Source organism: Denticeps clupeoides, chromosome 19 (genome assembly GCF_900700375.1).
Source record: "Denticeps clupeoides chromosome 19, fDenClu1.1, whole genome shotgun sequence".
Classification (NCBI taxonomy): Eukaryota; Metazoa; Chordata; class Actinopteri; order Clupeiformes; family Denticipitidae; genus Denticeps; species Denticeps clupeoides.
Genome location: NC_041725.1, coordinates 19,325,737 through 19,349,771, shown reverse-complemented (window position 1 = coordinate 19,349,771; position 24,035 = coordinate 19,325,737). Strand labels below are relative to the sequence as shown.

Genomic DNA, 24,035 nt, shown 5'->3' with positions numbered 1-24,035 from the left:
AATCAAATAATCATGCACGTGAGTTGGTGGTGGTTGAAACCAAGTGAATAACATACCAGAAGACCCAGGTTCAAACCCCACTTACTACCATTGTGTCCCTGAGCAAGACACTTAGCCCTGAGTGTCTCCGGGGGGGACACTGTCCTAAATGCTGCATAAATCTGTAATAATGGAAATCGGACAAAAGTTCATGTTTTGTGCTTCTTATTGTATCACAAGAGAATTCATTCAGACTCTCAGTACTTCCCCACAGCCTGAGGACTACCAGTGATGACCAAGGGACATCAGGGGGGTTAATCATGAACCATTTTGGACTTTAGGACAGAATATTGATCATTGGTCCTAACTCGTGACATGAGTAGGCGGCAGGATGGGTGCTGGTTGAGGTTAATGCCAGTGTAATTTTACTCATATCATACTGTTCATATAAATATCGTAATATCATCTGCAGCTGTAATCATATTCATGTGTTCTAGATCATTGCAGAATTCAGAGAGCAGGAGCCCCGTAGGATTCTGAAGCTGCACTTTTCAGGTTTAAGAGCTCAGAGTGAAACGTTGTCCTGAATCTCCTCGTTCTCCAGATTTACTAGACTTTTACAGCTTCAGAAAATACAGAGATGCTCACAGTTTTTATTTTTTTAGTAGATTTATCATATTTTTGACTTCTTATACAAAGGAAGTAATGAGAAAGATGTAATTGTATTACATTTAAATGCTAGTCGTTCATACGCCTTTCCTGGAAATGCATTCTACACATCACACACAATCATATTTTATTTCAATCAGGTTCATCTCCTGTGATTAAGTGAATTTTTGACATGTTAAAATAATATGATGACCATAAGAAGCAACATCTTTCCATTCAAAATATCACACAGTCGATCTGAAACATTTATTCACATTCCGGTAGGGTCATTTGACCGGACTCGCAGTACTGTTGAAATGGAGGGCTTCCTGGTTTTAAACTTTTCCAACGCTGGCAGACAAATGTCAGACGATCATTATGTTTAATATAAGGTGAAGATATCCTCTCGGGATGTTGGTAATTAATTCCCCTGTTCTCCATCATCTGTCTTGTCACTTTGCATGGTTCTAGAAGAGACCACAGCACATACTAATAAAACCTGTCATATACTGATGTGTGCCTCACGTTATACATATTACAATTATCGACAAGATGATGCACTAAACTTGCGATTCAATAAGATTAATGTTTTTTACAGATTGGCATGAATTTATAACAAAATATTAAATAATTAAAATAAATTGGTAGAACAAAACTAAAATTCTAGTAAACCCATATGTTTCGGTGAAAGAGACATATATGAAAGATATAGAAACCCAGCTGAGTGTCCGTGTTTTACCGTGTGGCCAGTCCGGCAACCCTCAGCCATTCAGAGCAGCACCAGACTACCGAGGCGGGGGCGGAGCCAGATTACACGTCTCCACTGGTTTACATTGATCATCATCCACACATCCCCATCCTTACATCCTCATGTGGTAAGTTGTATGTTTGTATGTGGAAATATGTGAATGTATGAATTTCACCCACCGATGCATTTCACGTCCCCTGTCCACCTCCCATTAGAACAGGTCTTCTGGGTTCCGTCAGGGATATAGAACTGCTGGCATGAGAACTCAACATTTTCTCCATTCTCATATAATTGTTTGACGCTGGTGGAGATGTCACCCCCTTCTAAAGCTGGAGGAGGACCACAGTGACCTAATGGATCTACATTGGACAAAAAGACAGTGTTCAAAAATGCTTTGGAATTGTTCTGGTAAGCTGCCCTCTGACCTCCACAGACACGGTGCGTTTCAGGGAACGTTCCTACTGGGGACCAGCTCTTTTGGTGCAATAGAAACATATATCCAGTTAGAAGATGAAGTAGCGGATAACGAAACTCACGTAAGCACTCCACCGTCTCACTCCATTCTCCATTTTGACACGTCACAGTTCCTCCAGGCTTCTTATTAAATGGACGATGGCATACGTACATCAGCTCGTCACCCGTCACGTAAATTTGCTTTTCAGGATTCAGCTGCATGGAATGGGATTTTGGTTTTTCACATGTTGCTGTGGACAGACGAAACAGCGTAAAATGTTGGTTGTACATTCTGTTCAAAGTCACCGTAAGATTATTTTGTTGCTGATCGCTACTACATACTGAAAAAAATTAAATGCATGAATTTGTACATCATTTCAATCCTGTGTTCTATGAACTTTAAAAAAACGTAATTAAAGACGATTCAGCAGAGCACGTACCTACGCAAGCTGGCGGTTTGCTCCAAGCTCCTCCATTGCAGGTCACCTCAGGTGTTCCACGGAGTTGAAAGGACTTCCTACATTCATACTTCACACTATAACCTTCCTGGTAAAACCGCTGATAAGGAACCTTAACGATTCCATTTTCAACGTGAGGTGGAGGACCACAGATGTCTTTCTGGTCGTCTGTGTGTGAGAAAAATTTAATCCAGTACTGGACTTCCTGGAACGGATGACAGAAAAACGGTGACTAATTACCTTCGCAGACGGGGGTTCCCCAAGTTCCATTTCTGCATGTAATTAACTGAAGTGGCATCCCAGGTCTGCACTGAAATTCAAGCGAATCGCCATCTCTGTAAACGGCAAATTTCGGTGTTGCACCAGGAACAGCACCACACTGACTATTTTCTAAAGGAAAAGGACAAAAATTATTAGGAAGAATCTTAATCTTAACACCCTGGTCGAGTGAAATGTTCTAACGAACCTATACACTTGGGAGTGGGAACCCAAGATCCTCCAGTGCATGTGATTTCGCCCCACCACCCTACAGTGAAGGGTTTATACCCGGCATTGCAGGAATAAGACACAATCCCTTTATTGTCTGGCTTGACCCGTGTGAAGCCGTTGTCTACAGTAGGCGCCTCACACTCTCCGTCTTTCCCTGGAAAAGAAGAGGACAGGAAATGACATCATGGTGGAGTAATGCCAAAAGGGCGCATTTTATAGAATAAAATACGTTCTAGAAGATTGAAACATACCTTTACATTTCTTCTCGTCTGTCCAGCCAGCGTTTCCACACCTGATGTAAATCCTCGGCCTTGGTACCTTGTCATGTTCGCACTGGTAATACATTGTTTGTTCGAATGTATAAGTCTCCTTGACATCGGCAGGTAATATTGCATTAGCGATGGCCGGTTTACTACAGGTGATCGCTGAAAAACAGCATTCGTGTTTCAGGGTTTAAATATAAAATTAATCACATGTCAATAGCACATACATGTCCAATTTACAGAATAACTTCTCTTTCATATATCCTTAATAATGGCCATCACCAGATCAATAAATCACAGGATAATTTCAATGCATTTACTGGTAATAACATAATGAATTCAAAGTCCAAGGGGGATTTTTTCATGGTGTGACGGGTGTGTCACAGACCTCAGTTCACCGATCAGAATGCAGAATAAAAAGCGCTGATAATACGTATGTTGGTGCTGGAAGTGGGCGTGTATTACGAGTGTAGGAATGGAGAGAAATGGAGGAGATGGAGGCTGTGCTACACCTGCACATGTGACGGTCAAGAATGAGTACGTAGGGTGTGTGAAAGCTGTCAATCATGTCTACAGGTTCCTCCTCTTTTAAAACGCCATTTAAGTTAATTTCCTCAGTGTCAGAAATGACCACACGTCAACAAGAAGGTTTGGATGGAGAGTTAGTTCCTCCTCTCGAGAAAACGTACTCGCCATGTTAGAACCATGAAATCCAGAACCATGGAGCTTTTAAACTGAACTTACCAACACAAAGTGGATCTGGATGCCATCCCTTGATGGTACATGTGGCGTCTCCTTCCTCTGGTTTCTTGTAGCCGTAAGCACAATCATACGCGAGTTTTTCATTATTTTTTTTGGTGTTCTCGGGTCCCCACCACCTAGAACCACCTCTGATCCGGGGTTCATTTCGTGGCCACGTGCAAAAGATTTCTGGGGGAATCAAAAAAATCTCAACATCCTGTGTCATGCAAGGACGCAAGTTCAGATGCTGTGCGGACCAATCATTAACAAGACAGACCTTCAGCGGGAACACGACACAGACCAGGTGTACGATGCTGTCACTTCACTCCAAATGACATAACTTCCCATTCACTTAGCAGGAGCTATTTTACCAAGCAGTTTACAGAATCACGGTTCAAGAAGATATTAAGTATATTTATCCATCAGCTTTGCTCGAACTCAGAACCATGGTCACTATTTGCTCAAGCAGTTAATACTAAAGTGTGTTCATGGAAAATACTGCCACTATTCAAACAACACAAATATATGAATATATTCAAATATACCAACAAGACCAGCGGAAGGCAGCAATTTAGTTTTTCTCCTACTTTATACATTGAATGGTAAAATTCTGTAATACTGGAAGTTTTTCATCTACAGTATATTACCAACTTTGATGTATGCATGACATTTTCTTTTTACCTTCACAGGAAGGCCTCCCATCCCATTCTCCATCCTCTTTACATGTGAACGTTTCCCTTGTTTCTTTTGTAATCGTCTTGAAACCATCATTACACACAACCTCCACAGTCTCTCCAGGCTTGAAAATGTTTTTTCCTCTGGGAAACGTGGTTGTTCCCGGCGCCACGGACAGGGTACACGTGATCTCTGTTTTGGCCAGAGGGAGGAAGATATACTGAACAAAGACACACAACTACACACCAAGTACAGAATCTCCAGCATCAGGTTTAATTCACCTTCACATGCTGGTTTGTAGCTCCAGTCGTATCGGCCACAAACTGGCTGCCGTTCGTTGATTCGCTTGAATCTCTCGTCACAAGTATATTTGAGTGCGTCGTTTTCTTTATACACGTCTTTGTCATTTAAAACTTTTCCATTTGGAATTTGAGGTTTTTCACATTGGATTTCTGACAAAGGGAAAAAGGAGACGGATCATGGTTTAATCAAACATAGAAAGATCAAAATATTGTCATATTCTTTGTTTTTTTATCTCCGTTAAGAATTACGCCCATATGGTTCTCGCACGTAGATAAAGATCAAACCAGAGACAAACAACACCACACAGCGCCAACTGGAGACAAACATTTAAAAGTTGATGAAATTATGGCCCTGGAGGCAACTAGCAAGAGTGGATCTGGACACGCCCTAAATGCACTTGAACCGTTCACACTGTTCCTTCCTTGGTCCCTTTGTGTCCCTGGTCTGTTCACCACCTATTTAGATACGTTGCTCTACATCGGTTAAGGTGCATTATTCTGATTTCACCTTCACACGTGGGGGTCTGTGCGCTCCACTCGCCGCTCTCTGTACAGTGGATCTCGCTGGCTCCCTTCAGCTTCATGCGTTCCGACTGGCACTCGAAACGGACCACGTCTCCGTAGTTTCCGCTCTCAACGTTCCCTGCTGCCAAGATGTTGCTGGGAGGTTTTATTATGGGACACGTCAACGCTGGAAAGAAATCAAGATTTAAAACACATTTATTTCTGCTACATGTGAGTGTAACATGAAGCTATTGTGGCCATTAAAATATTTTCCATATAGTTTTACTTGAAAAAATTGCAACATTCAGTTCTGTTGTGTAGATATTATAGGTTTGTACTGGATCAGCACGCTGTAGTAACTCCCTCACATTCCATATGTATCTGTGGCAGTGTTGTGACACCTAGAGGCGAAATCCGCACAATTTTTTGGTGTTCAGAAGAGAGGAAGAGAAAATACCTTCACACGTAGGAATTTTATTATCCCACCCACTGACCAGACAATTTCGCCGATTGTTTTGGCTCACCATTTGGTACCTAAATGGGACATTATAACATTATAATGACATTAATTATGATATATGCACACACACACATATATATATTTGTGGCTCATGAAAACCAGTAACTCAGGCTCTCAAATAGTTTGAGTCATAACAGTATTCGTAAGGCCATGGGGGAATACGTATACTGGAAAGTTCCGGCAGTTCCCGCCATTCATCTGTGTAAACACGCCCCACGTTATTTGTGCCTCTGCTCGTGTGGTGGCTCACCCTAGTTTGCAGGTGTATGTGACTTCAGATCCAAAGACAAACTGGTCGCCTTTGGACAGCTCAAACATGCCGTTAGGGGCGTCGCCGGGATGCCCACATGGTTTGGCTACGATGGCATGAAAATGCATGTTAATCGAAACCAACCCAAAAATCTACTTTTTAAAAGAAAAGGAGTCTGAACGCTTACCCTGACAGCCTCTTCCGGTTCTGACCCATGCCCCACTTTTACAAGCGAGTCGATAAAATCCCACATAACCCACATGGCAAGTCACCCGGACCGTGTCCCCGTCGGCGTAGCTGTCTTTAAGACTGGACAAGTCCATGTTACTGGTTCGGTCAACAGCATCCTTCTGGCAATCTTCAGAAAGACCACACAGAGTGAACGTGGGCCCTTGGACGCCTGGAAGGTGAAAACGCGGGGACGGGCTACACTCACCTTGACCTCCCACCAAGGTGAAAGGGCACATCCACAGCGCCAGACAGACTGCGAGGGCAGCAGCGTGCATTTCGGAGCAGAGCCTGACCGAATGACCAGCACGCAGCCTGATGACCGCGGCCACAGGGGCTGCGGGTTAATTATTTACCGGTAAACGGGACCCCCGCGTAGCGTAGTGGAGCCGCTCCGGCCGCCAAGCTCGTATGATGCTGCATGAGCGAGAAAGGGGCATAAACTCAGCCGGGGTGGGCGGGGTCGTGTTCAGGGGGTCTGTGGGCGGCCCTCAGGACATCTTCTCCTCTGTGCACACCGACTTCCCGGCTTATAGACATCGTGCGCAATCTAAAAATGGGTTTTTGGTTAATCGCCGGTCTCAGCAACGCAATGTGTCCGGTTATTGAGCATGACATGGTCTCACCAACAAGGAAAAAGGCCGCCACGTTATCTCAGACTGCAGGCCACGTCTGGAAATCATTGTTGGACGATCAATAACTGGCTGAGACGGTGCCGCCGTAAGCACAACATGCATTTATCACAATTCTGTAGCAACGAGGAGAAGAACCCTTTAGTGGGAGAAATGCAGAAGCTTTTTTTATTTTTGAACCCTCCGTGTCGGTGTTGCACAATTTGACAGGATGCGACGCCCTGATTGGGGAACTGGCTTGTTTACAGACAGCGGACTTGTGCAATAAGTGAATTTCTTAACAAATGGACCCGAGCTGAGCTGAGTCAGGCACATTTATCAGCTTCAAGGTGCAATGCTGATCCACTGCAGAAACGGCAAATGGAGCGTTCATTCCAGCCAGTGAATAAAGAAACGATTAATGATGATGATTGTAGGGACGCGCACCCCGACGCAGAAACTGATGCGCCACACACACATTATACTGCCATCTTGTGGAAAATATCCCAGCTGTTTATGTGTAGTGCTCAACAAGGAACATTCTGGTGTGAAGCAAACATGTTTGTGTTGCAACAGGTACAGCTGTGCATTCTGGGAAATGGAACTAGGTGATGTGTGTTTAAAAGCCCCTGTACACACACACGAACACACACAGAGAGAGGTTTTAATTTGACTGCTGTAACAGTAGAAGTGCTGTGACGCCTGTACACATTTCTCTGCATCTTGCGGTGATGGTGACTTTTGGTGGGATCACACTTTAGTTGGACCTTCTGTCAGGAGATCTGCGTCCTGTAGCTCATGGACATGCAGCAGCTGTAAACAAACAATTGCATTAATATGAACCTTCATAGGAATACAGCTATGATTGTTCTTCTAATTATTGTTAATAATAATATGCATATGCATGCTCATTATAAATGGCCTTTTATATACATTGTTCATTATTACCCTGCAGTTTTCTTCTGTGATGAGGTCAGCACACTTTAGACTGGGGTCCACAGGACGAACCGCATAGCCTGAACAAGCAGAAATAACGGGTTTTTATGAACGAGTTACAGTGATGTGAAGCAATCATTCATTTCTGCTCATCTTGCATAAATCATGTGGCAGGTTGAGGAACAACAGATTCCAAGTGAAACATTGCAGAAGTGGAAAATCAGTGGTTCTCATGTTGCAGTGATGAAGGGAGCCTCACCTCGGGATTGTGTGCATTGTTTTAGGAGGATGACGATGAAAATGAGGATGAAGACGGGGAAAACTGTGGCCAGGATGACTTGGCTGAAACTCGACCAGTTCTGCTGCACGTTGGTCTCTGAAAAAGAAAGAAATGGAGGTGAAACGGCCAGCGTTACAAATCAGATTAGATAAGCAACCACACAGAGAAGCTCCTCCTCATCCACTCATTCACAGAAATTCACATTCGAAAATCCGCAAAGCTCTCCTTTCAGTAAAGTATTCCTGTCCAAATGGTTTATTCTGTCATAAATTCATCTGCAGCATAAACGGAGATGATGCCTTTATTACTATTGGGGCAGTGGTGGCATAGCGGGAATCATGGCAGTGGTATTTGTCAGCCAGTCAGCACTTTATATGCCTATAAGAATTTCTGTGAAGGTGAAGCTGTTAGGTGAATGTAAGGAGTTTCTCCTGGCTGGTTCGTGCCAGGGGACAGGGGACAGTACCAGTGGTGGCCTAGCGGTTAAGGAAGCGGTCCCGTAATCAGAAGGTTGCCGGTTCGAATCCCGATCCGCCAAGGTGCCACTGAGCAAAGCACCGTCCCCACACGCTGCTCCCCGGGCGCCTGTCATGGCCGTCCACTGCTCACTCAGGGTGATGGGTTAAATGCAGAGGACAAATTTCACTGTGTGCACCGTGTGCTGTGCTGCAGTGTTGCACAATGACAGTCACTTCATTTTAGTACTATGTCTGCTAAATTACTGTTACTAACTGAAGAAAGCGATGTAAGCGTTCTCAGAAAGTACCTGTAGATGAATTGTTCTCCGAACTTGTGCCGGTGAAGGAGGCGTCGCCCTCCGCTTGTGTGTTATTTTCTGCGGGGGAGGATGATGATGATGAAGATGTAAAAGGAGATGAAACCGTTACAACACAGGTTACCTGAAGAAGAAATGTTTTTCCTGCTTGTGACCGCAATGGAGTCGCCGGTGGACTGTGTGGGGTCGCGTCCTGCGGGACACAGCATTTCTTCAGTCTGGGTAAGAACGTCCTCGTCCTTTAAACGTTGTGGGGAGTCGCACGTCGGCCGATCCGTCACGGTGAAGCGCAGAACACGCGTAACGACGGGCATCAGGCTGCAGTCGCAGTGCCACGCGTTCCCGCCCAGGGACAGAGCTCCAAGGTTCGGCATCTGGTCCCACGCCGCCCCTGAAATCGTCGTCAGGACATTGTCCGCAAGGCGGAGCGTGTGCAGAGACGGCAGATTGGTCACTTCTAGGGAGCGTATGCGATTGTTCTCCAGATTAAGGCCGGTAAGGTTGCCGAGGCCGCTCACCGACACATTCGCCAACCGGTTATGGGACAAGTTTAAGTCTCTCAGCTGTGTGAGTTTATTGAAAACCCTTGGATTTAGGTGGCTCAGGCCATTACTCTGCAAGGACAGTGTTTTTAGGGAGGGGAATCCAGCAAACGTGTCTTCCTCCACCTTGCTCAAGTGGTTACTGTCCAAGAAGAGCTTCTCTAGTTTCAGATTGTGGCCGTCAGGCGGTAGAACTCGGATTTTGTTCCCTTGGGCATTGATCTCCTCTAAATTCGTAAGCTCACCGCCCCAAATTTCTTCAGGCAGCGTCTGAAGCTGATTTCCCGACACGCTGAATATCTGAAGCCTTCTCAGCCCCGAGAGAAGAGACGCCTGTAAAGATGTGAGCTTGTTCCTGGACAGATTGAGCATCTGAAGGCTTTCCAGCCCATTAAATGTTCCTTCGGGAATTGAACCTATAGAGTTGTGCTGCAGCTGAAGCTCTCTTAGGTTCCTGAGGCCATCAAACAGCTCTTTTGTGATTGAAGTGATTTTGTTCTGCTTCAGCACAAGAACTTCAAGCTTGCTGAGGTCCTTAAACGCATCAGGAGGAAGCAACGTCACGTTGGTTGAAGAGATCTCAAGAACTTTTAGCCTGCTTAGGCTCTGGAAAGCACCATCCTCAATAGTAGCCGTTGGTGTGCCGATAAACTCCACCCTCTCCAGCTGCATAGTGTTCATAAAGGCCCCTTTACTGATGGTGTGTATCTGGCTGGTGAAAAACAGGACCTTGGTAGTTTCTGCAGACAGCTGCACAGGCAGAATTGTCTGGTTGCTGCTAAATACTTCTGTACCAACACAGAGCCCCTGGGACATCGTACACGACTGGGCAGAAGACTGAAGATGGACTAGAGATGCTGAGAGGATGGCGCAGAAGACTTCCCAAAACATGTTCCTGCATCAGAGAAGATCAGACAACGAGAAGAGACAGTAAAAGTGGTGAAATTGGGGTGAAAAACAGATGACCGCAGTGCTTTGTGTTGTACCTAATGCATGGTGGCTTAGTCTTCAACCTGGTCAAACCTCCACCAAGAGCATATTATTGAGTCAATTTAAAATGCAGCGTCATCAACCTAAACTCAAACATGAAGGCCTTCATAGAACATCTGATGGACCTGCTGAACCTACACGCAAGTCAGACAGTCCAGAATGTTCTGTGGTTCCCCGATAAGCTTTTAATAGCGTTTACTACTAAAACATCATGTAGCTAAGACTCACCTCCGAAGATTACTGTTTGTAAATTGTAATTTGTATTAATGTAATTTGTTACAGTTGCAAAGTACCATTTTTAAAATGTAATTATATTTGATTAATTTTTGAAATTTTGTAACCAACCTGGCAGTGTTAACCTTACTAAACACTGACTACACAAATTCCTTTCATTACATGAATTATCAATATAATTGATCAGCTTAATAATGAACATATAATAATAGCCTTCAGGCATCATTTTACGACAGGAACATACAGTTATTACCCACTGCTAAATCAAATATTCAACATTCAAGAGCATTGAATAATGTGAGGAATCTGAGGTCCTTCACCACAGTCCACGTCCAACATCTGAACAGGCAGGTCGATGTATTAGAAACAGAATTTTTATAGGCATATAAAGTGCCGACTGGCTGACAAATACCACTCCCATGATTCCCGCTACGCCACAATCATTTAAATACACATTTTTCTTCAGTAACTGTAAAGGTTTACCATTAATATATTTTGTTAATTATTACGCAGTATGTAACCCCTTTCTCCCCAACACTGCCCACATCATAGTTGGGTGGGAGGAGCCAGTAGGAGATGTCGTAGCAGAAAGTATTTGTGTTGCTCCATTTTTCCAGAATTTACTGGCAAGGCGATTTAGTTTCTAAAAGGCTTAAGAATACACAAAATTGGGTGAAAAAGAGAAGGACCCACCTGTATATTATTAACTTGGATCAGGCCAGATGCTGCTTCTCCTGGTCTCCAGTGAACTCTCCCATTTGCACTTTTCATTTTTGTGTTTCAGTACATTACAATTCAGTGTTTCCTGTCCAATGGGGGGAAAATAGCAACAATGCAGGGTGTGGAAAGGAACTGGACTTTCTGCAGGGAATGGAATTCCTTTGGATATGGTCTGTGTGGAAAAGGAAATAATGTAATTAATGATTGAAAAATAGTATTAATAGTATTTTTAAAAGAAAGAGGTATTACAAGCTGGCAATATAGTGAGAAATATTCACTTGTTCTTGTAATTTATATCAAATTAGGGTTGTATGTATTCATAAAAAGTATACCACCTCAAAATAATGCATAACTGCAGAAAATATTTCTGTAACACATGATAAATTTACCCCATCGGCTTATGTCAAATCTAACATCATTACATATTTACAAAATGTGTTTAGCAGTGATTAAGTTGCACTATTAATTTTTTTAGAACTTTTTACAAATTTTATGTATGTACAGTACAGGCTAAAAGTCCGGAGACACCTTCTCATTCAACATGTCTTCTTTATTTTCATGACCATTTACGTTGGTAGATTCTCACTGAAGGCATCAGAACTATGAATGAACACATGTGGAGTTCTGTACTTAACAAAAAAAGGTGAAATAAGTGAAAACATGTTTTATATTCTAGTTTCTTTGCTCTGATTACTGCTTTGTACACTCTTGGCATTCTCTCGATGAGCTTCAAGAGGTCGTCACCTGAAATGCTTCTCCAACAGTCTTGAAGGAGTTCCCAGAGGTGTTTAGCACTTGTTGGTCCAGCTCACCCCAAACCATCTGGATTGGGTTCAGGTCCAGTGACTGTGGAGGTCAGGTCTCCACTTTTTGTTAAGAAAACACATTGAAGGAGAAGGTGTGTCCAAACTTTTGGCCTGTACTGTAAATGTATATTTTTAGAACTTTTGTCTCACTCAATTATTAATATATATAATTGCAACTGAATGGTGTTTCAGAACAGTGCAGCAAAGTATAAAATGTTTTACATAAATACTTCTTAATTGCATTACTAGTACACTTTAATAAAACATTGAAGATTAGGTTTCCACCCAGATGCACTATAAATTTCTTATGATATTCGGTGTGTTGCTGTTTTTATTTGGAACATTTGAAAGGGACAGTATGCATTTGTGAGAGTTAATGAACACGTTCCCCGTCATTTAGTAAAACTGCTGAGGAACAGTTGCCCTCCGCTCATCACATCTCAACCCAGGATGTTCAATTCTGGAAGACCGATTTTAAAGTCTTGTCATCTAAGGGAATAAACTGAACCATCACACTGAAACATGCATCAGATATATTACAGACGATGCAGGTTGTTCTCATCTGGCCCTGTTCAGTCTGAGGGAATGTTTTTCATGAGGACCGAGGACAGCTGCTTCCTCTCTGGACGCTGAAAAAGGGATTTCATTGTTCCTTACGGGCGGAGACGTAACCAGGCCTGGTTCTTGTATGTGGTGGATGGATAAGTTTTGATATGAGCCAAGAAAACTAACCGCATCCTGCCGAACGGCCTGGGAAGATGGACATGGAAAAAGCAACAAGCACGAAGAAAAAAAAGTCCCCATGCTAGTAACGTCACGATAACCAAAGGTGATGAATTCGCAGATGCAGAATCACAAATTCTGTGAAATCGGTGGTCCAGCGCTGGTGTGAGATGAAATATTGATGAAGTGATCGACTGTCATGGCCTGGAGGGGTCCCGCCGATCCGGGCCGGAGTTTTGTGTTGTCATCGTTGTCGCCCTGATCGCCCTGCGCATGTGATCCTGTTTAAATGCAGTCTTATCGTGTGTCGTCACAACACGGGTCATGTTGAGTTATTTCCTGTCATTTGTGCTTTTGTTTTAAGTAAAATCTCCTGTCTTGTGAGTCGTTCTGCGGACGCTTCCTTCCTGCCGCCGCCGTGACATTAGCACCAACCTTGACAGGCAGTGGTGGCCTAGCAGGTAAGGAAGTGGATCCATAATCGGAAGGTTGGATGTTCAAATTCTTAAAACACTGATGTCCCCACACACTGCTCCCTGGGCGCCTGTTATGGGTGATGGTTAAATACAGAGGACACGTTTCACCGTGCCACCATGTGCTGAGCTGCAGTGTCTCCCAATGACAATCACTTCACTTTTGAAATGAGAGCGCAGCTGTTAAATCTGCACGAGTCCCTGTAAATAGAAGATCCTTCTGTTGTACTTCTACAGAGAAGCTGCAGTAAATTTACATTTACATTTACAGCATTTACCTGACGCCCTTATCCAGAGATACTTACAGTCAGTAGTTACAGGGACAGTCTCCCCCTGGAGACACTGGATGGTAGTAAGTGGGATTCTGGTGTGTTACCCACTAGGCTACTACCATCCTGTGTAACTGTAACTTCCTCCGATGTTTTGTAATATTCCATGACTGTCCATAATCCAAACATCATGCTTTCCTACACCTTTCATCTACAAGTCATCTCCATCCTCTTCTGGGCTGCGACTTCCTGTTGGTCTGTATGCCTTTTGTTTCTTTTCCTGCAGCTTTTTTCGGGGTGGGGTGGGTGGGTCAGTCTTTTGTTTCCCCTGGGGGATCCATGATGTGACCTTTTATTTGGTCTTTGATCCATCCTGGTGTCCTTCTTCGTTGGCTCTGGGCTGTAACGCAGTCAAATTTGCCTTTTTGGTAGTTCTCCATTTTTTTGGTCCAGAGGTGAAAGTGCAGGGGACTTGGCCTGCAAGGGAGATCGGGTTCCAGTTGTTGAAGACCCAGTTTAAGGATTGTATTCCTCGCTAGAGAACAAAAACCATTTTAATCATGAGGTGTAAACACAACTCAGAATGTTCTGGGATGATGGCGTCCATCCTTCCTGTAGATGGACCAAGAATCTGGCTCAAGTTGTTATTCTGAGCCCCTCAGCATTTAATGATTGTGTTTTCTGTCAGAAAGATCAGCTTTAAAATGAATGGAAGCATTTACTGCTCGTTTTCATCACATCATAAATGTTTATGACGAAGATATTTTATCCAAAACAACAAAGTCACGCTGTGTCCTGGAAACTTGAGTAGGCCTTGGTCCCAGCAGATGACCTTATCTTCTAGGGTGGGTGGTAGTAGCCTAGTGGGTAACACACTCGCCTATGAACCAGAAGACCCAGGTTCGAATCCCACTTACTACCATTGTGTCCCTGAGCAAGACACTTAACCCTAAATTGCTCCAGGGGGGGACTGTCCCTGTAACTACTGATTGTATGTCGCTCTGGATAAGGGCGTCTGGTAAATGCTGTAAATGTAAATCTTCTGCTGCTGAACTATGCCTGGAAATTGTCAGGTCGACCCATGTTCTGACCTGATGGATGTCATCCTGCATCACCCAAGAAAAGTGAAAGCATCCAATTTCTCCTCTACCTCCACCTGAGCTTCCATTCCCAGGAGTGTTCACGAATGAAGAGCCGTGAACAATGGCCACGAACAAGCGCTGGGGGGCAGAAGTTCTTCAGCTTTCATTTAAATGTAGTTTTTTACTTTAGATTTTTATTTTACTGAGACCAATTCCCTGCTAGTTTAAACTCCTCACAGCCGTCACAAGGCAAGCTTCTGAACGAAAAAAACAGAAACGTCTAAAACACAAAGGTCATGAAATAGCAGCAAACATTCTCAGATGGACTTCCTCCTCCTGGGGCATGCAATAAGTTACAAAATGAGGATATAAACCATTTTACATTTACAGCATTTACTAGACACCCTTATCCAGAGTAGTTACAGGGACAGTCCCCCCCTGGAGACACTCAGGTTTCAGTGTCCTGCTCAGGGACACAATGGTAGTAAGTGGGGTTTGAACCTGGCTCTTCTGGGCTACTAGCACCCCACAATCATCCGTGGCAGTGTGTGAAGGTCCTTTACCAGATGACCATGCATGGCACATTTTTCACTTTTTAAACCATTTCGTGAGCGGGAACAATCATCTCTTGACCACTAGGAGGTGCTACAATCCACAGAAAGGTCAAAACGCGTTTAACCTTTTGGTTAACCAGCCGCCACAGGCAGTCGTGGCTGCAACTGAACACATTTATTACTTTTACCCACAAAATGTAAAAATGAATTGCACACGACTTCTACTCCAGGGTCCTTCTGACAGTTTTAACCGTTCTCAGAACCGAGCCCATGGCATTTTGGAGGATACCCTGGAGACAGAGGTGCAGATTGGTTTCAGGGTTCCTTGCAAATAATGAAAGAGATTAGAAAGCAATTCTGAAGGGAGCAGTTGAGCTGGTATTAATTAGGATTAAATGTGATTCAAGCCCAGTCAGACTCGGTAACTGTTGTTTTATCAATGTGCCTCAAATAAATCTGTTTTTAGTGCAGCATCTACTGACTGCAACAAACTGCCACAATTTCTCATTATACCACAGTTCAAAAAGACAAAACAGTCAATACACCAGAGCTCAAATTATCACCACATCTGCTTTACAAGGGTTTAGTATTCTCATCTCTCTTTAATCATTCAATATAATCACATGAAATCACTGTGAATATTTAACACGTGCAACGCTGCTGCATTTACTGTACGTTCACCTGTACGTGCTTTACGGTGGGCGTGTCACAGGAGCAGCAACAGGCTGTTGGTACCGGACTCGTGACAATATGACAGCTAATGAAGCTGACTGATGGGTCAGATTGGCTGTCACGGTGCACTTCGGTGCCACCGCACAGGTTTAATACGATGCCAAGCTTCAGGCTTTGTATTATATTTATTCAGTGCTCGTAATGCGGCGACTGCTGAATGACAGTCAGGTGACAATGTTGCTGAATTTCTGGTGCAGCTCTTGAAGTTCTCGGAATTCCTCTGGGGACGGACGTCCTCTCTGCTGAATGACATCTGCTGAACAGTCCAGGAAATGAGTCCCATTCATTCCTCTCACGCAGGACTTTTCCAAAGTTCAAGGGGGGTTCTGTTAATTACACGGCTTTACAGAGAATACTAATTCACCCGCCGCGGGAAAAACACCAACACGACTAGCACGACGCACATCTGTACATCTCAGGAGAGCCGCGTGCAGCTGTTAATTACGAATGGGGGACACAGGGGACCGCGCACTGAAGGTCGGCAAGACGCTTCCGTCAAATAAATACGAATTCGAGGGGAATATAAGCTTCTGAAGGTTACAATGGACTCTAATGGCTGAAGCGGCAGTTAGGTGGAGCGAAGTGGAGCACAATACGGCAATTGATTTAATTAAGATATGCGCACATACCTTTTTTTAATACGGAGGACATGGGTCAATGTCAGGGGACACAGAAATAACCAGGGCTTCGGCTAATATTCACTCCATGTGTGCGTTCTTTTATTTATTCATTTGTTCATTTTTGCACAGCCGGACCCTCAATATGGCAGCGGGAGATTTAACAGCGTTCCTGCACCCTGCAATAAGGACAATAAATACTAGTATTTCAGCAATAAACAAAACGCACCGTTCAGTACACATTTCGACACATTTATTTCGCTGTTGCTATTTGCACAGTAATGATCAAGAACTAAATTAACGTGATTATTATGACCCAGTCAAAGCGGATCATATTTTACAATAAACTGATAATCTGTGCAGTGTGTTCAACGCATAAACGACAGTTAACTTGCCGGCCCCAACGCACGGCAAAAAGCATGCAGGATCGATGGCCATTTGATGATTTTCTCACCCCGCGGAAATGCCCCCGTTTCGGCGTCCGATCAGGGGAATAAATCGTGTAAGCGGTGCCCAATTTGCTGATTAGAATCGCAAGGCCTTCGCCTTCCTCGACGCAGATGAAGGGCGCGCTGCTGCTTATTTATAATGCATGATTCAGAGCTGTGTGGCTCGCTCAGGCAGAATTGAGATCTGCTGTTACGAAGACGACACACACAATCAAACATCACGCGTCCGCAAAATAACGCTCAATAAGACAAATACAAACACGCTCAGAATGCGTTTTAAAAAGAGGGACATTACAACGGCTGGAAATGCAGCTGTTGAACCATACGTTCCATCCGTGGAGAATTACCATATCGGTGTAAAATTCAGACCCATCCAGTGATTGTTTTTGTCATTGCGAGATACTGCAGCACAGCACACAGTGACACAGTGGAATTTAACCATCACCTTGGCAGGTCGGGATTCGAACCGGCAACCTTCTGATTACAGGTCCGCTTCCTAAACCACTAGGTCACCACTGTCACTTATAAATACATAAAATTGGGATTTTTGGGGATTTTTTATGTGTACTTTTAATGATGATTTTTGATGTTATATTCAATAATCATCATTCATATCAGTGGTTTAGTAATAAGGGGTCAGACTGATTGGAGTCGACAGGCTACATTTCAGAATGCATCACACATCCTGCCTTACGGCCACGAGCTACACCAGCTGAGGACCACGTCGGGGTTCTGCTTCTGTCAGCCAGGAACAGAGAGCTACTCGGACTCGCCAAATCAGGACACTCCGTGACAGCAGAAACATGGCCTGGGGTGATCTTGTTGTTGCTGACCAAGTCATCTCCATTCTCTAAAGGCGTCATCATCTCATGGCGCAAAAGCCAATCCCAAAAAAATGTCATTTAATTGGAATGTGGGAAGAATTTACTCCATTAATGACAAAACACTAGTGGTGCCTAATGAGACTTCCAGCTTCCTATTAAGGCAAATACTAATATTCACAACGTTATAATATATAATGAAATATTAATAACACAGTTATTAACAGAATGCACCATTAAAGAGAGGTGCAAGTGATAATTTATCAAATGTGACATCACAGCACAGCACACGGTGACACAGTGAAACATGTCCTCTGTATTTAACCATCACCCTTGGTGAGCAGTGGGCACCATGACAGGCGCCTGGGGAGGAGTGTGTGGGGACGGGACTTTCATCAAGGGGACCTCGGTGGCACCTTCACGGTCCAGAATTTGAATTTGAACCTTCCGAGTACGGGTCTGCTTCCTGACCTCGGCCTACACTGCCCCAATCAGGTACAGATGAATAAAATTTAATTTGGTGTTGGTTGGTTAATTAAAAAAAAACTTGACAGCGATCCTGATTTTTATTGGTATAGAACTGGTTTCAGTGGTTTCTGTTCAGACTGCACGTGAAAGTCATGATTATGTTATCTGTGTGTGTGTGTGTGTGTGTGTGTGTGTGTGATTCTTTACTCACCAGCTCAGAGCTAATTGGGTCACAGGTCCCATCTGAGATTTTTTTGTGTTGAGATGTTCAGCTGATGAATATTTAAATCTCTGCGGTTCTGTAGACCTGTGCAGATACGGTGCATCCCTGACCCAAGGCAAACTGCCGCAAACTCGTCATTCTCGATCACCACGTGCTTTAAACATATTTTAATGTGCAGGGTTACGCTAAGAGTCATTACTTCAAAATATATCCAAGGAACATGCATATATTCCATATATTGATATTTTCTGTAATTCTTAATAAAAATAAAAATCTGGTTTGTAGTTATTTTTTCAGTTGTGTTTATTGCTGGAAATTTTGACAGGAAAATCATTTTTGATGGCTGCCTTGAAATGGTATGTAATATTCTTTTACATTAATGACAAAAATGAAAGACATTTGTTCAAATGCAAGTTAATGAAGTTTTGTTTTACCTGAGCTGTTCATCTGCATGATTTGGACCAGGGTGACCTTCAGAGTAATTCTAACTGGTGACCTTTCTTATGAGGTTCCTGTTATGTAGATTTCTTTTTTTCGGCTGGAAAAGGGCAAACTTTAATCATGCATCGCAAAAAAACCCACAAAAAAACAACAGACCGTAATATCACACACTCGTCAGATGGAGCCTGGCGACAATTGCATCACCCACGCTTGCCCGAGCAGATTACGCTGCCCGGCATCCTGCCCGCGTAACAGAGTCAGAGTGACCATCCTGGAGGTCACCTGAATCCACCGGTGACTCATTATCAACATCTCAGCTCTCGGGGCGGCTTTATCATCGATGACAGCCATCGGGAAGATGCTCCTTCAGAACGCAGTGCTGTGAAAGCGGGCGGACAGTCAGCGTCCAGCTGCTTCCTTTGTTAGAGGTGGAACCCGTGAGGGGACAACTGCCACTGGGATCTTCAGCATTATCGACAACGTATAACAAAAGCAGATGGATTTGTGTATTTTACTCTACCAGTCAAAAGTCTGGACGCCCCTACTCTGTGGCGGTTACGGAGACTAAGATGGAGCCATTTTAAAGAAACATATTTAATATTTGTCGTACGAGGAGAATCTGTTTTTTCCACTTTTTACCTTCTGGTGTTGGAAACCGTCCCCGTTATCCAGCAGTGTGAAATGCTGCCATCACATCACAATTTTTTATGTTTTTTTTTGGTTTATTACATATCCTTGTGTGCGCTGTTTCATAGTCCTGTGTCTTCAGATTTGTCATTTAATGTAAAAATGCATTAAGTGCCATAAATGCAAGCTTTGGACTGGTAGTGTAGGTTTACATCAGAATGTAGTTAGTCCACCTTCCACATACAGATATAGTCAAGTCAGTTGCTCTTTGCAGAATATGATGTAGTTCACACGTAAAAAAAATGCTGTTCAAATGCAAATGCGAAGCGATGCCGAACCAAGCAACTATGAGGAACTTGCTTAAGTGCAGCCGTCATACCATACATGTTGTTTTTTTTTTTTGGATCGAAAACACTCAGCAGGCGACCCGAGTTTTTATATGGCAATCAAAAAAAAAGTCATTATACAGTCTGCATTACAGTCTGGATATGAAAAATGCAATAAAACAGAAGCATGCAGACTACAGAAGTACAGAGACACCTACGGAGTATCTTACAGCTTAAATACAAGGCAAATCAAGATCCCAACACGGTAGTGAAGGCTGCAGTCTATTTTAGGAAACGCTGCACCACCCTCATTTACATGTTCAGTCCAGTGAGAAAATTGCACCTTGAATGTTTATCAGAAAATCCCCACACCGCACGCTCATTAAAATTTGCACGGGCGGCCCTCCACGCTCACGATCCAACTAGGACGCGAGATCGCTTCTGCTGTGTTGTTTCAGGAAAAAAAAGCCATGCGCGTCGGAGATGTACAAAGATGATAAATGTCAAGGGGATCAAACGCCTCCGGCTATGTCCTTCACCTTTGTGCATCCGTTGCTTTGATGCTCATAACCACCACAAATTCACGAAAACATACGCTGCCTCTGGATTTAAAGAGGTGGCAGGATGTGGACGCTTAATTATCCAACCAATGAGGCTGCATGCGAGGAGTTTAACAATTACTTGCTCTGGTGCATTTTGTAATAAATTCTGGCGCAATGACTCTAAAAATTAATGCAAAGCTGCGGCGGTTCATCTGGAATGGATCATTCGGGACGAAAAAAACGCTTTCCTGGGTGCCGGTGCTAGTGGTGAGTTGTTTTTTGCATCTGGTGTCGATAATACTGCCTAACAACCACTCGTGTAATGAGGAGCCTCATTTTGTAATGTCACGAGAAGTCGCTTGACTCACGAACAGGGAATTTTAACACAATAACACGATAAAATACAATGACCGGACATGCACTACACACATGACAACAGGCGCACACAATCAGGAAATTAGGCACACCCCAAAAGTCAGGATTGTAACATGCAACCTCCAAGTGTTCAGCTAGTGTAAATATGCCCACTGGCTGAAAAAATATAAAATATTTTATGGTTCACTGTCCAGACAATGACCATTTCTCTCCATTCAGCCACATAGAACCTCTCGTCTTTGCCCAAGTTAAGGATTCCTCCTGGGTCTGTGGTTCAGGAGGTCTGCCCTAGTTAGATGCTGCCAGTAGACTAGCTTGCATCTTGGATGCTTGGATTGTACTTGGCTCCTTACACTACAATTCTTGCCAGTGCGGGGGTCACTTCTGGATTTCCTACCATCCCCACTGAGATTCTTTCCAACACGCAGAACTTTGAAACTTTGTCTTTCACTTTCCTGTAAAGTTACATTGAGGTCCTCAATAAGCTGCATGGTTTTTATGTCATGGATCGGCGTGGCTTGGTGACGTCAGGTGAACACGAACAGGAATTAGAAAGACAACACAGACACCATGAAGCTCCGGAGTGGCACGCAGAGCCAGATTACCCCCCAATGTCAGAACCGTGAAATTTTTCTTAGTTTGGCATCTCGATGAATCACATTTTCATTAGTTAATTAGTTAAAACAACAAGTTACTTAGACCTTGCAACAAGGAACCTATTGCAACTGGGCCAAATCTACAATTCATTAAAGTGAACAATTGAAACTGACATTGACGAGTTTATACCCTCATAAATCCTGTCATTTCCATACTTAATCTGTTTATGGAAGTCATTTGAACACGAAAGTACTTCCACACGATGCCTGTTATCTTTTGCACAAGGTTAATGACGTGACCAGTCGTGAAGTGAGCCCACCCGCGACCTTTTTACCTGCGGGTAAGAATTCACGACTGGACGTGCAGCTGACTGGTCATCTGTAAAAAAATTCTATCCCCGGGATATATTAAGCTCGCCGGGATGATCTATCGCCTGTGCCATATGCAGATGGTAGTCATGCATGTCATTACTCCACAGAAGGATTTATCAGCTTTCACTCCCGGGGGGTGGAGGGTGTGGAGGACGGAGGACCGGAGCAGAACACCTGCATTTTCTTTCTCTTTTTTTTTTTTTTGGATTGCATTGCTGTTGTTTCATTTCATATAGAAACACCGTATTTTTCCTACTTTTCTGGCACTGTCGACCAGGCAGTGCAATTAAGTGTTCCGCAATTGAAAAGTGTCGGTTTTATACTTCACCGTCCGGACAGTACGGCGTGGACCAATCGGCTATATATAATCCTCGAATGAGATTGATTTGCCGTGAGCAGTTTGGGTTCGGAGTCAGCGCTTTGTCAGATGAAATGGGTGCACAGATCCGTCAGGGGCCGTCCAAACAATGGACTCATTTATGAGCAGGAACGTTAACAGGGAATCCGGCTTCGGAGCTATAGATTTTGCTCTTGCTTCTTTTCCTTGAGTCGATGCACGTCTGATCAACTATCCCTCACCCTTGCCACGCGATTAATCTCTGCCACGCTCCCGGCCGCCGCCCTCCGCCCACTGGCGCCGCGGCGTCCGCGACGTAGCCGCGCGGCTGACAGCAACATAAGTCAGGGGCTGCATTAAAAACACATTAGGCCAGCGGGAGGAAGTAAAGGGGTCGCTTATCTGACGGGCAGGACCTGCTCCCGAACGCACTGGACCCTGGCATCGCCATGCATCACCATCACCCCCCTGACAAGCGTCTGACTTATGGACACCGCAGGTGCGCTCCGCGCCACTTCCAACAGGCCAAGGCCATGCCAACACACTCGGCAATTTATGAGCTCCTTTTAGTGCCACCTTGCCTCATGGCACCGGGGCGATGCCACTTCTCCCCGAAGAGCGAGTGCAAGTCGCCCGCGGAGTAATTTGATTCGCCACGCTCCATAATGCTGTGGCCCTCCTTATGGAGGGAAATCAGTCATGCCGGTCTATTAAGGCATCGTAGCACGCCATTACTTACTGATCCTCAGCCACACAGCGATGATGGTGACTCGGGCGCGGCCTGCCAATCAGATTGAACGCTGAGAGCTGTAAGGGGTAAAATATAGATTTTTATTCACCTGATTAGTTGCGTCAGATGCGTCTGTTTGCAAGATGCGCATTATTATTCGTCAGGACGTGTGGTCTGGTTTTGAAGAACAGCCATCTTGAGCAGAGCTTCTGGGGTGAATGTGGTGCCCCACACTCCCCGGCGGTCCTGCTCCAGGCTGTGCATGCATGCTTGAATGGTACATGCATGAGTCTTAGTCAGTCAGGCATTAGTCACTTGTCCCCAGCACCGTCACGGAACCCGCAGCGGTGAGCGAGCACGTACTCCACGATGCACGGACAGCATAACATAAAATGCATAGATCAGAAGAACAGTCTGGTTTGTATAGAAAAACACGATGAAATGAACTGTAAAACTGTCAAATAAACCACTTTTCCCCATGTTGGAATAATCCATGAAAATGAGACGATATTTTAATCTAAATTTCTCTTTCATTTGATTAATATCCGATGAATCAAAGGAAATATCATGATGCTGAAGATGAATGACTATTCTACACACCCCGTGCATTCTGGGGGGTGGCGGGCCAGAGGCGAGAGTAGCGAAGTACTGCGCATTTCTGTTCCATCGGTTACTTTTGATATTCACGATGAAATATTAAACTGATTAGAATGATTGATTTAGTGCGATTGATTTGCTGCCACTTGGCCGTATGAATTCCAAATGCTGCCTCTGATAAATGAGATTCAGTAATGTGGGCAGCTGCACCGGCCCGTGGATCAATAGCCAAATCAACAGGAAGTTTGTAGGGCAGTGACAAGGCAGTTTTATAACTGAGCAGGAGGCCAGATTAATAATGCGAAAGAAGAAGGAGTCTGTAAAGGCGTACGAGACGCGCGGCCAGTAGCCAGGCCAGGGGGACGATAACGCGCACGCCTGGCTCGGTGACGGACGCCGAGATCACATTTACATCCGCTTATTACTGCTGATCCAGAAGACAAATAGCTGTGACATGGCGCTGTGTGCCAAGTCTTATTAAGCAGGAAGACACGTATTTTCATCTCCGTTTTTAACATCAGCCAATTAA

At 44.2% G+C, this 24,035-nt stretch overlaps 2 protein-coding genes across 3 annotated transcripts; both read right to left on the bottom strand.

The window, feature by feature from the left end:
- Positions 1–612: 612 nt before the first annotated feature.
- Positions 613–6,680, bottom strand: LOC114769339 (complement factor H-like). The gene is made up of 15 exons (XM_028962267.1): positions 6,467–6,680; positions 6,218–6,388; positions 6,031–6,136; positions 5,718–5,794; positions 5,265–5,447; positions 4,736–4,906; positions 4,461–4,646; positions 3,783–3,968; positions 3,027–3,200; positions 2,753–2,929; positions 2,527–2,676; positions 2,269–2,454; positions 1,912–2,079; positions 1,555–1,734; positions 613–1,094 (listed from the first exon to the last, which is right to left on the bottom strand). The coding sequence occupies exons 1-15, from the start codon at positions 6,534–6,536 to the stop codon at positions 895–897; spliced, it is 2,385 nt and encodes a 794-aa protein (XP_028818100.1). The 5' UTR covers positions 6,537–6,680; the 3' UTR covers positions 613–894.
- A 335-nt stretch (positions 6,681–7,015) lies between these two features.
- On the bottom strand, positions 7,016–23,095 carry LOC114769346 (leucine-rich repeat-containing protein 15-like). 2 transcript variants are annotated; one of them, XM_028962279.1, is made up of 7 exons: positions 23,019–23,095; positions 11,320–11,518; positions 8,985–10,297; positions 8,852–8,920; positions 8,065–8,181; positions 7,818–7,885; positions 7,016–7,682 (listed from the first exon to the last, which is right to left on the bottom strand). In XM_028962279.1, exons 3-7 carry the CDS (start codon positions 10,291–10,293, stop codon positions 7,620–7,622), a joined length of 1,626 nt encoding a protein of 541 aa, XP_028818112.1. In that variant the 5' UTR covers positions 10,294–10,297; positions 11,320–11,518; positions 23,019–23,095; the 3' UTR covers positions 7,016–7,619. The 2 variants fall into 2 exon arrangements, with proteins under 2 accessions (XP_028818112.1, XP_028818111.1); XM_028962278.1 differs by lacking the exon at positions 23,019–23,095 and adding an exon at positions 18,552–18,625.
- Positions 23,096–24,035: the final 940 nt, after the last annotated feature.

Bases quoted from the DNA above. Each gene is read 5' to 3' on its own strand.
- LOC114769339 (XM_028962267.1), bottom strand. From the start codon at position 6,536: ATGCACGCTGCTGCCCTCGCAGTCTGTCTGGCGCTGTGGATGTGCCCT. The intron at 6,137-6,217 runs GTAAGCGTTCAG...ATGCCATCGTAG, and splicing joins AACCGGAAGAGGCTGTCAGG to CCAAACCATGTGGGCATCCC. The intron at 2,930-3,026 runs GTATGTTTCAAT...CTTCTTTTCCAG, and splicing joins AGACGAGAAGAAATGTAAAG to GGAAAGACGGAGAGTGTGAG.
- LOC114769346 (XM_028962279.1), bottom strand. From the start codon at position 10,293: ATGTTTTGGGAAGTCTTCTGCGCCATCCTCTCAGCATCTCTAGTCCAT. The intron at 8,921-8,984 runs GTAACCTGTGTT...CCTCCCCCGCAG, and splicing joins GAAAAACATTTCTTCTTCAG to AAAATAACACACAAGCGGAG. The intron at 8,182-8,851 runs GTACTTTCTGAG...TTTCTTTTTCAG, and splicing joins GGAGAACAATTCATCTACAG to AGACCAACGTGCAGCAGAAC.